At 49.3% G+C, this 15,368-nt stretch overlaps 1 protein-coding gene across 2 annotated transcripts in view; it reads right to left on the reverse strand.

The window, feature by feature from the left end:
- Nucleotides 1-4,091, reverse strand: part of TUSC2 (tumor suppressor 2, mitochondrial calcium regulator) — a 36,976-nt gene extending 32,885 nt beyond the window's left edge. Inside the window, exon 1 of one of the 2 annotated variants that reach the window (XR_011301972.1) lies at nt 3,796-4,056. Coding sequence is in view for 1 of the 2 variants with exons in the window: in XM_069644111.1 (XP_069500212.1) it covers nt 3,796-3,959 (164 nt within the window). In the remaining variant the exon portion in view is untranslated. Of the gene's footprint in view, nt 1-3,795 lie in introns of both variants that reach the window. The other variant, XM_069644111.1, reaches the window with a different exon arrangement.
- Between the last annotated feature and the right edge of the window lie 11,277 nt (nt 4,092-15,368).

The raw sequence follows: 15,368 nt of genomic DNA on the forward strand, positions 1-15,368 counted from the left end.
AAGAGACATTAGGTATAAAGGTTGGGTCACATTTAAGAATCAGAGCCCAGAGTGACAAAAAAAGTATGCCACACACAGTAATGACGGCAAGGAAATCGACATGGATGCGAGGATGATCAAGTTTCACCACCCCCTGATCCATGTGGATTTCCCAGTCGTCATTGCTGTGTATAGCACATTTCTTTAGAGTCACTCTGGGCTCTGATTCTTACATGTATCCAGTTCTCCCATTTGGATGGCCGATACAATGGCAAAAAAGAAAATTGATAGCAAGGAATTTCCCCGTCTACCCGATGCAAGGGGTTATACGCAAGACCATATAAGGATCTAAGCTGAAGTGGAAGAACATATGAAGGAACCAGAGATCTGACTCTCGGGCGTCCCACTGAGAACCCCTTCAGCATTCTGGCTATGAATGCCAATCACTGGTCCAGAGCCACCCAGGGCAGCCACTGGGTCCTTAGAGAAGAGGGACCAGTCCCATCTTGAACTCTTCCTGCAAAAACGGGGTTATGGTTGGGGGTAACACAGTAAAAGGAAGCACACCTCTTTGTCCACACCAAGACAGAGCATGAGCCCAATGTTTGGTCAGCCTTTCTGGGTCAACCTTCTCCTGTACCCCTGAATGGAGGTAGAAACGATGCCCCCAAACACCCGTCTCACTAGCCCCTCCATCTCAACTATCATGCCGTGCAGAGCCAGTTACAGTGACCACCTGGCTTCGGGAATCTAGGGAGAATAACCAAGGGAACAGATGATGATCTGACAAGTAAAGGGAGTTACCAGAAACACCCTGCAGATATTGTGTAGGACCTTCTAAATCAGAGGAATGAGTGGAAAAGCATACAACAGCCCAAGGAATTAGAGAGTCTGTCCCTAAGGCCACTAGAGCAAGTTCCCTGGAAAACTATAGGGAGGAACAAGGCATCCTCCCTGGCGGTAAACAGGTCCATCATCCGATCTCCGAGCAGAAGAACAATCTCTCAGAATTGCACCCCCTGCTTCCCTATGGGAGGCTAGGCACATGCCCTGGGGAACCTCCTGCTCTGGGTATTTTGTGCCACATCATCTACTCCCCTGATGTATCTTGCCCCAAGAGAAAGGACATGAACCTCAGTCCATCTCTCCAATCTCTGTGCTATTCCCTTGTCGGTTGACTGAGCCACCATGGTGGTGTTGTCCGACTGTCCCATCACTGGTTGACCCCTTGCTCTTGAAACACCAAAAGGGCATGTTGCTCTGCCTTCAGTTCTCCCCAGTTGGAGCTTTTCTGCGATCTCATTCAACTCTTAACGCTGCCGAGAGGAACTGATGCTCAGGACTGTCCAACAGCCTCTAGCACTTGCATCCATCGTGGTAATGGCTGGATCTGGAGAAGAGAGTAGCAGAACCTTGCAGAAGTTGTCTGACCTCAACATCTGCTAGAGGGCCTTCTTCACCCTTGTGGGCACTGGTAGCATGTCCTAGAGTTTACCTGGGGCTGGAGACCAAATACTGAGAAGTTGAGATACAAGTGGTCTCAAATGAAGAAAGGTCCACAGTGCCACGAAAACTGAAGCCGCCATCAGGCGTGCTACCTTTGCCAGACCTCTGTCGGCGCCACTTGTTTCCTGCTGAGCGCCTGTGCTTCCAATCGGTTTATCTTGGCTTTGTCTGCCACCAATTAGGACTTTTACAAGCTGAGGCAAGATACAGCGCCTATAAACCTTAACTCGTGGCCTAGCAGGGGGTAAGACTTCTCCATGTTTACCAGCCAACCCATCTAAGACAGTGAAAAGGTTCTTGACAATCCATGCTCCGACTGGCAGTACAGACCCTAATGAGCCAGTCGTCAAGGTACAGGAAGACCGTCACTCCCCCGTGCGTAGAATCCCCACTAACTGAGCTGCCATTTTCATAAAGACCGTTGGGACCATTTGAAACCAAATGGGAGGGCAGTATAGTGAAAATGCCAGCTCCATACTGAAGCAGTGGAATTTCTAATTGCTCCTGCGAAAGTGTAAGCACACATCCTCAAGGTCAAAGGCCATTAACCAGTCTCCCGTGGAGACAAAAGGACTTTTAGATTGAAAGTCTCCATCTTGAACATTATCCTAGCAACAAAGATTGACCATCTTCAGATACGAAAGCCTCCCATCGCTTTGGTTACCAAGTAGGCAACTCAACAGCAGCCTCTCCCCGCCAGTATGCTGCTTGAACTCTGCAGAATGTTCCCTTCAACAGAAACATTTGGATTTGTGCGCAAGAGCCTGTTGCTACTCTGGAACCTGGGGTGAGGGTCTGAATAACTCCAATCTCCAGGAATCTTGAAGAGAACTGTATAGCGCATACTCAATTCAGTACACAAAAGGTACATAACCCAACCACCTGGTGTCTGAACTGCTTCACTGCTAATCCTCCAACCAATTAAACTTGCCAAAAGCGACAATTTCTTGTCAGACAGCCTAGCTGCAGGGAGAACATGCTTTAGTTCCCTGTAGTAACAACCAGGGTTTGGGTCTGAAGGAACAATCTCTTTCTTTACGAAGGAAGATACCTTCTTTGGAGAGCTCTCTGCAAGGACCTTGACAGAGGGGCAACTCCTGGACTTATGCAGTGTGTCTGCATATTTGCCCTGCTTGTGGACCTTGTGCACCTTATCCTCCAGCTGCGCGCCAAACAGTCTAGACTCCTTGAATGCCAAATGCAGCACCACTTCTCTTCTGGTGCTGAATCGGTTGTCGAGTCCCTGATTCAATGTGTTCCTTACTTCCAATTTATCGATGTAGATCAGGCTTCCTCAACCTGTGGCGCTCCAGCTACTTTGTTACGAATCCCATGATCTCTCACAATTTACTATGCTGGCTACAGAGAACCAAATGCTAAAGACCCCCCCCCCCCCCCCCCCTCATGTAGATATAGGATATATGGGGTGAGTACGGGCTTTAAGTGGGCTGAGGCCAATCTCCAAATATTGCCCTTGAGCCAGGTCTCTCCAAACTGACCTCCCAGACCAAATTTCTCGAAAAAAGGGAGTGGTAATACTGGTTTTTGCCAATTAAAGAAATTAGGTTGTTTTCAAAAAGAGGAAAGGTAAATTATAAGACAATACATAATTTAATTTTTGCAACACATTGCATTAAAAGTATTATCAACATTATTTTAATTAGTATGTACAAATAATGGATTTGGTTCATAAGATCTGTGGAATAGCATGTCGTACTGACATTTTGATTTGCTCTCCCGTTTCATAGTTGAATACATTTCTTTTGGTCAAAAAATGTACACACACATTAACCATATCTAAATACCAGATTTGTTCCCATTTTATTGCACATCTGTAAACTCAATTGTCTGTTCGGTCACTCCTTTAACAACTACTCTTTTAAAGCTGTATTAGTTACTTTGAATTTGAAGCTGCACAAGACCATTTGTAGGAACCCACCCCCAATTGTTGCATTACGACACATTAACGGCGTCTCCCATCACCCACCCACCCCCGCACTTGGAAACAGATGTAAACTTGGAACAGTTCATACAAAAAGTTGATAACTTCCCTTTTACAGGTCTTTTCGTACTGAAACAATGATCGCTGCACTCCTCCTTACCATCCTTCTATAACAGTACTCCGTCTTTTTTGTCGGACAGCGATGACCCCCCTGCTTTGCCTTATCTTTCCACGCATGGAACTTCACGTTCCCCTTTCCCTATACCCGTATACCCGGAGTACTCTAAGCCCCATCCCACGCTGCTTTTCGCCGCCTACAGTGTCTCTCTTCCCAGAAATACGTCCCCCGTATCTTTATTGCCAGTCACCTTCTTCGGGTAAAGATGAATGGTGTCGCTTTACGTATCCGCGCCAGGCTGTGTTCGGTGCCGCCCCCCGCGCTGGCTGCAGCAGCCACCTCCCCACCACCAGTGGACGAGGACGCGGAGGAGAAGGGCCACATGCCCCGGGCCTTGGAGCCGCTGGCGCCCATGTTCAGCGTAGAAGCATCCCGGGTACCCTGTCACTCCAGACCCCGGCTCTACTGCAGCTAGCTCGGCCCTGACATCAACGTCACATCCGACGCCAACCCACTGTCACGTGCTACGGGAATCATGTCAGAACTCTGTGGTCAGATTCTGACTCGCTTTTTCAACGTCTATTGCGAGAAGCCATCTTGAGTGAGGAGAGATCCAGCTTCTATGAATCGTTTGTTTGAGATGAAAGCGTGGAAGTGGCTATCGCTTGAAGCAGGGATGGAGTTAGTACACTGTCTTCATAGACTTTTTGGGGCCTTAGCAAACAACTCAGGGTCCATTCTGAGCTCATGATAAAAGAGTGTGGAAATACGACATTCTCCCCTCCAGTTTCCAGCACCACCATTCTGAAGTGGGTGGAAGTATTGGAGGTGAGATGTGCACAGTCCAGCAGCAAAAGCTGTTAAAGTCACACATTGTGGAGGAAACATGTGCCCCAGTGGCATTGCAAGCATTTCTTTAAAGACTGCCACTTTTCTAATTTAATAAAGTTTTCTTAAACTAGAAACGTGGTGCTGCAGTCTAAGAAATGCTATGATTATAAAGGGAAAACCTGTGCAGTGGAATTTAATGGCACCTCAGAGGTGTCGTATTTTAACTCTTTTTATTGACTTGCTAAACTAATGCTAGTACTGGAGGAGAATCCCCACCATGTGGCTGCACTGTATTCCTGATGGTTGCTATGGCTGTAGTCAAGTCGTATATCAGGCTCATGCAAAAACCAAGGCTTTCATGTCCCTGCACCACATTCTTTCCCTGTCAGAATATGGTGCATTTAAAAAATGTGTTGTTCTTGCTTGGAACAACACATTTCTATTTTTACACTGACCTCTGAATTAGGCCCTCAGTTACGTTGGGACACCATTTCCAGCGGCCAAGTGGATTCAGGCCAGGCCATGCATGACAGTGTCGTACATGCCAACCCTCCCGATTTAGGCGGGAGACTCCCGATTTTTATTGGAAAAATATTGCTATTTTTCACGGTCTTCCACCTAAAATAACTGTAGCCCCAATGCATTCCTACGGGGAAAAATGCATCTCCCGATTTCCTTGTGGAAATCTCCCTCCCAGGTGCATCTGAATGTTGGCATGTATGCAGTGTGAGCCAGTCTATTGCCATCACCGCCACTTTGCATTCTAATGGGAAAATCCAAACTACACGTCCAACTTGCAAAGTGAAAATGCAGGACTGCCAAATGCCTAAAATACTCACAAACTCATACAAACATGTTGCTGCAGCTGGGAGGGGCATTTTTCCAAAATCGGGAGAATTTAATTTTCACATTGGATTGAATTGGGTTTTGAAATATTTTAGGAGGGAGAAAGTGAAAAATAGCAACATTTTTGATGAAAAATCTGGAGTCTCCCACCCAAAACAGAAAGGTTGGCATGTATGCTTACCTGTAACTCTCATTACCACCACATCCGTCTTCCGCGTCCAGTACTTATGCAGGGATTGCCTTCCCTGACCGGAACCCTTTTCAATTTCTTTGTTTTATAATAATAATGCTTCTCTACCCCAGCATGCCCTTTTAAAATGTCTTCCTGAAGGCAGGGACTCTGGTGAGTGGCTGCGCTGCTACTTACAGTTCGATCCTCTCTGTTGGGCTTAGAGTGGAACCGTTCCAGGCTTCCCCAATGAAGGCCAGTAGTTGGGCAGACAGGATATGTACTTGAGAGCTACCGGTTGAGAGGGATTATGCAGTCTGCGAATCTTGCAGGAACTTGTGAGGGGCCCCTGCAGCGCAGGGGGCACCAAACGAGAGAAAGCTCCTGCGATCCCCAGCCTGCGGCTGAAGAGCAGCATCTGCATCTGACCCAGGGTGCAGAGTCACTGCACCTGGGCAGTTAAGGTAAGGAGAGGGAGAAGGCATGGAGAGTGCCGTCCATCTTGCACTGGACTATAGGTGCTGCAGCATGAGGACATAGTCAGGCTTGCTTGTTGCTAGGAGACACCGGGACTGTAAACTCTTGTTGCAGACCCAGCGTCTGCAACATACGTCTGCAACTTATACGGGCAAGCCACAACGCCGTGACGCATTACGCTCACATGTAGCGTAAAGACACACGCTGTGATTGTAGTCCTGGCATGTTATTCGAGCAAGCAAGACAGGTGTTTGAAGGCAGGCTCCATGCCACATTATGGTGCACCAGCAAAATGAGTGCTAAAAGAAAGGAAAAGCGAAAGCATTTAGAGTAATGCGCCTCTTGCAGCTCAACTTCTGCTGAAAGGAGAAGACATCATAAAAAGAGGAAAGCCAATAATGATATTTCCGAAAAGCAAATGGTCCATATTTTCAGGAAAGCATTCCAGGAAAAAGGTAAAAGGAGAAAAAAGTCAAAAAAGGTTTCCCCCTCATCCATGCTTTCTTCATCCTCATCGTCTTCATCCTCCTCGGACCTTAGACCTAGAAGAGGAATAAGGGAAGTACTAGATAAAGTCTGTAGCATGGGTAATTTTGCAGGTGACAGAGTGCATGGGATTCCAGGAGCAGGAGGCAATTGTTGGGGTGCGGAGAGGTAGGTGGGGGTGCCACTGGGTTGACCCCTTCCTCCCCAGTTTAAACACACATTAAAGACCAGCCTCCCTCTTTTGCAGGAAGTGAAAGACGAGGTTTTTGAGGGAATGGAAAGATCCAAAGAAGGCCTGCGTCCCTAGATTCATGGCAAAACTTCACCCTCTACGAGGAGAGGAGAAGGCTCTCCCGCAGGCTGGTATGGTGGATAGCATAGTGCTGAATCTGGTGGTGGGGTTTTAAGGGGTCATCTATGTCCACGAAAAAAGTAATGCAAGACAGGGTGGATAAAAAAAGTGCACTCCAATCTTAAGAAAGAGTATTGGGCTCACATCCGGTCTTGTGTGCAGCAAACTATGCCTCATACATGGCAGAAGAGGCCTTGGGAACGGTGGGAACTTTTACACTCACCTTGGTGGAGGGTGCAGATTATGCACCAGCATTGCAGGACCTGAAAGTACAAATCAGGCTACTTTTCGATCTGGCCTATGATGAGGTGAAAGCAGCATCCATTTCCATGGGAGCGGCTATTTTGGGTCAGAGGCATGTACACGTGAGATATTGGCACAGAGTCTTGTCAGAGGGCCACAGCAACAAGAATGTCCTTTGAAGGAAAGATGTTGTTTGGGGATGGCTTGGAGGACAAAGTCCATAAGGCTAATGGGATGATAAGAATGCCAGAAAGCTAGGCAGAAGACAGGGCCAAAGTCTAGTCCTCAAGGAGATACAAAGAAGTATGGCAGGAAACAGAAACCCAGCAGTGGATACAGGAAGAGCTGGGGAAACAGAAAGCAAAAGACCCTGATGAAGTTGGGGAAAGCACCATCTCCGGTGCATACACAGAAATCCTGACATCAGGCCAGTCAGGGGCAAGGCTCCAATTCTTCTCGGAAGCATGGGTTGCTCTGTCCTGGGACTCCTGGGAGAACTGGGTACTAAAGAAGGGCTACAGGATAGAATGTCTGTCCCCTCCGACCAAGACAGGTGCAATCCTCACAACACTTCACAGGGGTAAATCCAAGACAGAGCCCATGACAAACAACATCCATACATTTCCGATGAAGAAGGTGATCCAGTGAGTTCAAAGGGCTTGGAAGGCTCTGGATTTTATACAATTGTGTTTCTGGTACCAAAACCAGAGAAATACAGACTGCATGTGGCAAATCAGACGTTCGAAATGGAGATCCTGCAAAAGGTGATCCTGATAATAAGGAACAGGTACTTCCTAGCGTCTCTGGTTCTACAGGACGCATGCTAACACACCTGTATTTGGAAGAAACATCAGATATTTCTGAGATTTGTTTTTGGTTAAAAAAACGATAAATTCCACAATCTCCCTTTAAGGCTAAAGTATGATCAGAGAGTCTTCACAAAGATATTGGGTCCAGTGTTAGCTGCACACCATTCATAGGGAATACAGACTTTCCCCTATCTGGATGACTGGTTTATCAGGGCATTATCTCAGGAGGAGCTGATGCAACAAGTGCCTACTACTTGCAGAACATTTGAGAGGATGATATTCATCCTGAACTAGGCAAAGTCCCAGATACATCCCTGTCAGGACCTCAAGTTTATTGGGACCAGATTCTGGACTGCCAGGGACATAGTGATGTTGCCGTAGAAAAGAGTGTACTGGATTCAGAATTTGATTTAGTCATTGATGGGCTACAGCAGGCTACAGAAAGATTATTTTTGCAGATCCAGGGTCATATGGCCGCCTATGCACACTGGATTGTAGATTCACAGACTTCTAGAAATTGATCCCAATTCTGGAGGTCCTGCAGGGTCATGTTGTGTCTTGACTGTCGTGTAGCCGAAGAGTCCTCTGTCCACAAGTGCCGCACAGAGAGACTCTAAGCCACTCTCTGTACAACCTTTGAGGCCACAGGTGGGAGATGTTCTTCCGGAACTGCGGAACTCGTGGAACCCCGAACCACTGTAAGGGAAACACCCGTTAAGTATTAAGCCAAAACAGCATCAACAACCAATCAACAAATAAGTGGAACGGTCTTACCAGGAGGTGTCCGTGGAGAATCAGTTGTACATATAGGGGAGGTTCCGAGACCCAACAAGGCTGTTCCTTTAGCAGTGTAGCAATCCCAGCAGTGTTGCAAGAGCCGGGCCCACCGGGTACCAGAATCCGCACAATGAAGGCGGAACATAGTGGATAGGAATCCGAGAGGCAGTCTGTGGTCGTAGCAATGAATCCAAGAAGTAGAAACCAGAGCCAGGGGTAATCCGATAGCAGTCCGTAGTGAAATCCGAGTCCAAAATCCAGAAGTGACAAAAGACAAAAATAGCGCCGTACAGAAGTCCAAGAGAACAGCTGTGAAGCACCAAAGCCCTACGATGCAGCCGTTTAAATACTAGCGCTGCTATTTCCTCCCGGTCACATGAGCCGCGACCGCATCACGTGAGCGTAGGTTAGAAACACGCGAGCGTGAGGTGGTGGTCATGTGACGCGGAAGAAGCCGGTCTCGCAAGCGCCAGGGAAGACGCCAATGGAGCGGGCGTCTCCGTGAGCAAGCAGCATGCCGAACTTTGCGCTGTGGCACTTGGCGCCGTGGCACCTGAGGATTCGAGGAAAGCCTAGGTGAGTCCCGGAACTGGGCCAGAGGACGGGGGGAACTGGAGGTACAGGGGCGGGAAATGGGAGCCCTAGAAGAACTAAAGGGAGAGTGAGTGGAGTGCGTGACAGAGCCCCCCCCCAAAGGCCCCCGACCCCGTGGGCACGAAGGATTGTCCCTATGGAAGCGCGCCACCAGACGGGGAGCCTGGACATCAGCAGCAGGGACCCAGGACCACTCCTCGGGGCCATAGCCCGACTAATCCACAAGGTACTGGAGGCAATCCCTAGAGACACGGGAACCCAGAATGGCAGAGACCTCAAACACATCCGGGGTGGACAGAGACACCGGAGCCACAGGGGAGCGAAGCTGTGTGGGAGCGTGACAGGGCTTGGGCAGTGAAACATGGAAAACGGGGTGAAGCCGCCAGGACCCTGGAAGTACAAGACGATAGGACACAGGGTTGATAACACGGGTGACAACATAGGGACTCACAAAACGAGGCAGTAGCTTGAGGCAACCCACCAACCGCAGGTGACGGGTGGACAACCAAACACGGGACCCCACAGAATACAACAGGGCCATCACCCGTTTCCTATCCGCCTGCGCCTTCATGGACGCCTGAGCCTCGACAAGATGAGTCGACACCTGTGCGTGGATGGAGGTCAGGTCCCTAACACACGCAAGGGCTGCCGGATTGACTGAGGGAGGCAGATCCGTGAAAGGTAAAACACGAGGATGCTGACCGTAAAGCACATAGAACGGGGAGAAACCAGTGGAGGAATGCACGGCGTTGTTGTATGCAAATTCCGCGAGATGCAACATGTTTAACCAAGAACACTGCATCTGTAAGGTCAGACAACGCAGGTACTGCTCCAGCGTCTTGTTAAGCCTTTCGGTCTGGCCGTCCGTTTCAGGATGGTATGCGGAGGAGAAGCGGACATCCATACCGAGTAGCTTGGTCAGGGCCCGCCAAAAGCGTGACGTAAACTGGGAACCTCTATCCGAGATGAGAACCGAAGGAAGCCCAAAAAGACAGAAGTCATTCTCGAAGAACAGTCGGGCCAGTGTAGGTGCAGAGGGGATGCCCTTACAAGGGATAAAGCGAGCCATCTTAGAAAAAGAGTCAATGACTACCCACAAGGTATCAAAGCCCCGGATCCGGGGTAAGTCAGTAACGAAGTCCATGGTCAAAGTGTGCCATGGTTTGGGAGGGACAGGTAAAGGAAGCAGAAGACCCACAGGGCGACCCCTACGATGCTTACTCTGTGCGCAAACAGCACATGCGTTGACGTATGACTCAACATCTCTCCTCATGGACGGCCACCAGCACCACCTTCTCAACAACTCCAAAGTGCGTTTCTGACCGGGATGTCCATGAACCGGAGCGTTGTGGGACCACTCCAAGGCCATGTTGCGGGTGTCTATCGTGGGCAGGAATAGTCGATCAGAAACAAAGGGAAGACCTTTGTGAACCACTAAATCCCAATCGGACAACTGATCTGGGTGTAAGGTAACCCAGTTCCGTATTGTGTCAAGCAAGGGCAAAGTCGGAGTACACAAACAAACCACCTTACCGACATCTAGAAGAGTATCTGGAAACGTCGGCAAGGCCACCCCCCCAGGGGAACGCGACAAGGCATCAGCTTTGCCATGGATAGGACATGGGTGATGTTTGATAACAAAATCAAAGGCCGCAAAGAAGAGATGCCACCTGACCTGTCTGCTGTTGATACATTTCAGGGACGCTGGGTCTTATAGATTCTGGTGATCGGAATAAACCGTGATACGGTGCTTAGCCCCCAAGAGATGGTGTCGCCAAACGCGGAATGCGTCCATGACCGCCAGCAGTTCTTTTTCGGTCACGGTATAGTGGGACTCAGTGTCTGTGAACTTACGAGAATGGAAGGCCACGGGGTGAAGACGACCAGAGGTAGTGCAAGTCTGTGATAATACAGCACCTAGGGCAAAGGATGAGGCATCAGCCTCCACTATGAACGGCAGTTCGAGGTCTGGGTGCTGTAGAATAGGGGCGGTAGTGAACGCCGTCTTTCAGGCCTCAAATGCTCGTTGATGTGTCTCCATCCACAAGAAAGGATAGCGAGGGCTAGTTAGGGAGGTAAGAGGAGCCACCAGAGATGAGAATCCAGAGATAAACCGCCTGTAAAAGTTAGCAAAACCAAGGAAAGACTGGAGAGCCTTCAGGGAATCGGGGACCGGCCAGTCCAACACCGCTCGAACTTTGTAGGTATTCATGGCTAACCCTCCAGACGAGATGTGAAAACCAAGGAACTCTACGGAGTCGGCATGGAACTGACACTTCTCGGGTTTGGCTTCGTAGGCAGGAAAGCACTTCCCTAACGTGTTGTACATGCTCCTTCATGGTCTGGGAGAATATCAATATGTCATCTAAATAGACCACAACGAACACGTCCAGGATGTCAGAGAAGATGTCATTCATGAACCTCTGGAACGTGGCCGGAGCGTTGCACAAACCGAACGGCATGACCGTATATTCGTACAAGCCATAGCGAGTACAAAAAGCGGTCTTCCATTCGTCTCCGGGATGGACACGGACCAGATTGTAGGCACCACGGAGGTCCAATTTAGTGAAAACAGTGGCGTGTGTCAGGCGGTCCAACAGGGGCGTGATTAGTGGGATGGGGTAGCGGTCTTTTTTCGTGATGGCATTGAGCCGACGATAGTCCACACAAGGCCGTAGGTCACCTTCCTTCTTGGGAACAAAGAAAATGGGGCTAGCCGCCGGGGAAGTGGAAGGACGTATCTGGCCCAAACGGAGGGACTTCTGAATGTACTCCTTGAGGGCCAGGTCTTCAGTAGGGGAAAGGGAATAGATACGGCCTGTGGGAATCGCACTGTCCGGAACCAGATCTATCGGGCAGCCATACGGACGATGCGGCGGTAGGACTTCCGATGAACCATGGTCAAACACTCCCATGAAATCTTGGTATTGAGCTGGAATGAGTGTGGAGACCAATCCAACTGTGTGGTGTTTTGTAGAGGGAATAGTGGCCTCTTCTAGGGTTAACTGAGCTATGACTCCCAACGCTTGAGTGGGTGTATCGATGCTAGTGGTTGCTGCTAGACAATAGTGTTGACAGAGATCGGATTCAAAATGCACTGAACCCACTTTCCAATTAATTAAGGGATGGTGCTCGTGTAGCCAGGGTATCCCCAATATTACACCGAACTGGGGCATCGAGATGAGATCGAAACTCAAGGTTTCCTTATGAATGGCTTGTATGGTCAGGAGCATTGGGGCGGTCTGTTGTTTGATGGGCCCAGTTACTAGAGACGTACCATCGACTGCCTGCACTGGTTCCGGCCTGGTTTTGGCTAGAAGAGGTAGGTTCAGGGTTTGAGCAAGCGTGATATCCATGTAGTTGCCTGTGGCCCAGGAATCTATGATAATAGTGAGTGGGTGAGAGACATCAGACGTGAGTTGTAGAACGGCCTGTACATAAACGGGCCTGATGTGACCAAAGGCAAACACAGGGTTCAGGGTATGACAAGGAGCGCTCGATCCAGTCCCCGAGTCTAGTGTCGAGCACTCCGAAAACCTGAAGGTTTAAGCTTTGGGCGACGGGGACACTCCTTCACATAATGGCCAGTTAGGCCGCAATAGTAGCACGCGTTGTCCACCCTCCTACATTCCCTTTCTATAGGTGTGATCGGACTCCTGATGCCCCCAATCTGCATGGGTTTGAGACTGGTGCCAGAGGGGGCAGAGGTGGAAGGAGATGGGGCATTTGTGTGCACAAAACCAGCCTCGGCCCTGCGTTCAGAACGTCTGGCATCCAGTTGCAAGGTTAGGTCTACTAGATCTTGGTAAGAGGTCGGTAAGGAGGGAACAACCGCAAGGGCGTCCTTCATAGCGTTGTTTAGGCCTCGATAATATACAACAGCCTGTTTGGCTTCGGGCCAGGATGTTTCGGCAGCAAGCTGGTTGAACTTAGTGATGTATTCGATTAGGGACCCCCTACCCTGCCCCAGATCCAGGAGTTACAGGTCTCGGGACTGAACATTATGACGGGTGTCGAACACTCGGGACATTTCTGTAACCAGTAGATCAAAGTCGTAAAGGGCTGGATTGTTGTTTTCTAGGAGTGGGTTAGCCCAGGCAGCGGCCATACCTGCTAGATGCGAGAGAGTAAAGGCTGCCTTGGTGGTGGAGTCCAGAAAGGCCAGGTGCCTGCACAAAAAATGCAACTTGCATTGGTTCAGGAAAGTTCTAAACTTGCTGGGATCCCCATGATACCTCTCGGGGGCGGCCAAGGGAAAAGGAGAGGGGAGTACCACGGGGATGGGGTTAGGAGTGGGTGGAACAGGAGGCTGGACAGGAGGAGGGGCTGGTGGCAAATCCCCAAATTCAGCTTCCGGGGGTAATGGGTGTCTAGAACTCTGGATGTTATCTAAACGTTGGTGAATGGCAGTATTCGCTGCGGCCATATCTGCAAGTAACACGGTTATGGCCTGAACCATAGTGGTCAAGGGGTCATCCGCAGCTCCCTCCATAGGCTACACGACAGGATTGCTTCACAGTCTGTTGTGTCTTGACTGTCGTGTAGCCGAAGAGTCCTCTGTCCACAAGTGCCGCACAGAGAGAATCTAAGCCACTCTCTGTACAACCTTTGAGGCCACAGGTGGGAGATGTTCTTCCAGAACTGCGGAACTCGTGGAACCCCGAACCACTGTAAGGGAAACACCCGTTAAGTATTAAACCAAAACAGCATCAACAACCAATCAACAAATAAGTGGAACGGTCTTACCAGGAGGTGTCCGTGGAGAATCAGTTGTACCTATAGGGGAGGTTCTGAGACCAAACAAGGCTGTTCCTTTAGCAGTGTAGCGATCCCAGCAGTGTTGCAAGAGCCGGGCCCACCGGGTACCGGAATCCGCACAATGAAGGCGGAACGTAGTGGATAGGAATCCGAGAGGCAGTCCGTGGTCGTAGCAATGAATCCAAGAAGTAGAAACCAGAGCCAGGGGTAATCCGATAGCAGTCCGTAGTGAAATCCGAGTCCAAAATCCAGAAGTGACAAAAGACAAAAATAGCGCCGTACAGAAGTCCAAGAGAACAGCTGTGAAGCACCGAAGCCCTACGATGAAGTCGTTTAAATACTAGCGCTGCTATTTCCTCCCGGTCACATGAGCAGCGACCCCATCACATGAGCGTAGGTTAGAAACACGCGAGTGGGAGGCGGTGATCATGTGACGCGGAAGAAGTCGGTCTCGCAAGCGCCAGGGAAGACACCAATGGAGCGGGCGTCTCCGTGAGCAAGCAGCATGCTGAACTTTGTGCTGTGGCACTTGGCGCCGTGGCACCTGAGGATTCGAGGAAAGCATATGTGAGTCCCGGGACAGAGGACGGGGGGAACTGGAGGTACAGGGGCAGGAAATGGGAGCCCTAGAAGAACTGAAGGGAGAGTGAGTGGAGTGCGTGACAGGTCAGCCCCGGTGGTGGTTGCAACCCAGAAATCTCCTGAAGGGGTTTCCTGTCTGCCACCCTTGTCTAATCATGGTTACCACTAATGCGAGCATGCTGAGGTGGTGGGTCAGGGTAGAAAATCTCTTGCATCAGGAAAAAGGGGAGGTGCAGGAGGCAGCCCACTCCTCCAAATGGAGGGAGCCGACAGCAGCGGGCAGGACTGAAGGTATTTGGATCAGTTCTCAAGGAGAAGGGTGATGTTCTCAGAACAGACAACACTTCAGCCATGGCGCATATAAAAAAGCAAGGTAGAACAAGCTCGAGAGATTTGGAAAGATTGGCAAATTCCTTTATACTCGCAATTGCAAAATCTCTTCAGTAATAGCCATGAGGATTCTTCTAATCACAGGGCTATATTTTGGATCCTGTAAAAAAGTGGGAACATCAACATCTCTTCTGACAAGAGCCAGATAATCTTGAATTATAAACACAAAAACAGCAGCACAAGCCTATGCATATCACGGTCAATGAGAACCATAGAGTTTTACTGCTTAGAACAAGTATGCACCACAAAATGAATCTGGATACTGAGCTTGTTTCCAATTTCTGATCAGGAACTGACGTTTAGGCATATCTTCAATACTTCAATGTATCTATAAAGTTAATGTTCTCAAGATGTCCATGGTTTTCAGCAAGTCCTGCAACCCTACTAAATTATCTATAAGGAGTGCCTGTTTAAACCATAGTCCAAATGCAAAACCTGCATTTATCAGCTGATCTCCTTATCATCTTTCTTCTTTGTTATCGATTGAGTCTGCACACACTGAAATTCTT

The sequence above is a fragment of the Ambystoma mexicanum genome, chromosome 2p (genome assembly GCF_040938575.1).
Source record: "Ambystoma mexicanum isolate Mex_15411 chromosome 2p, UKY_AmexF1_1, whole genome shotgun sequence".
NCBI lineage: Eukaryota > Metazoa > Chordata > Amphibia > Caudata > Ambystomatidae > Ambystoma > Ambystoma mexicanum.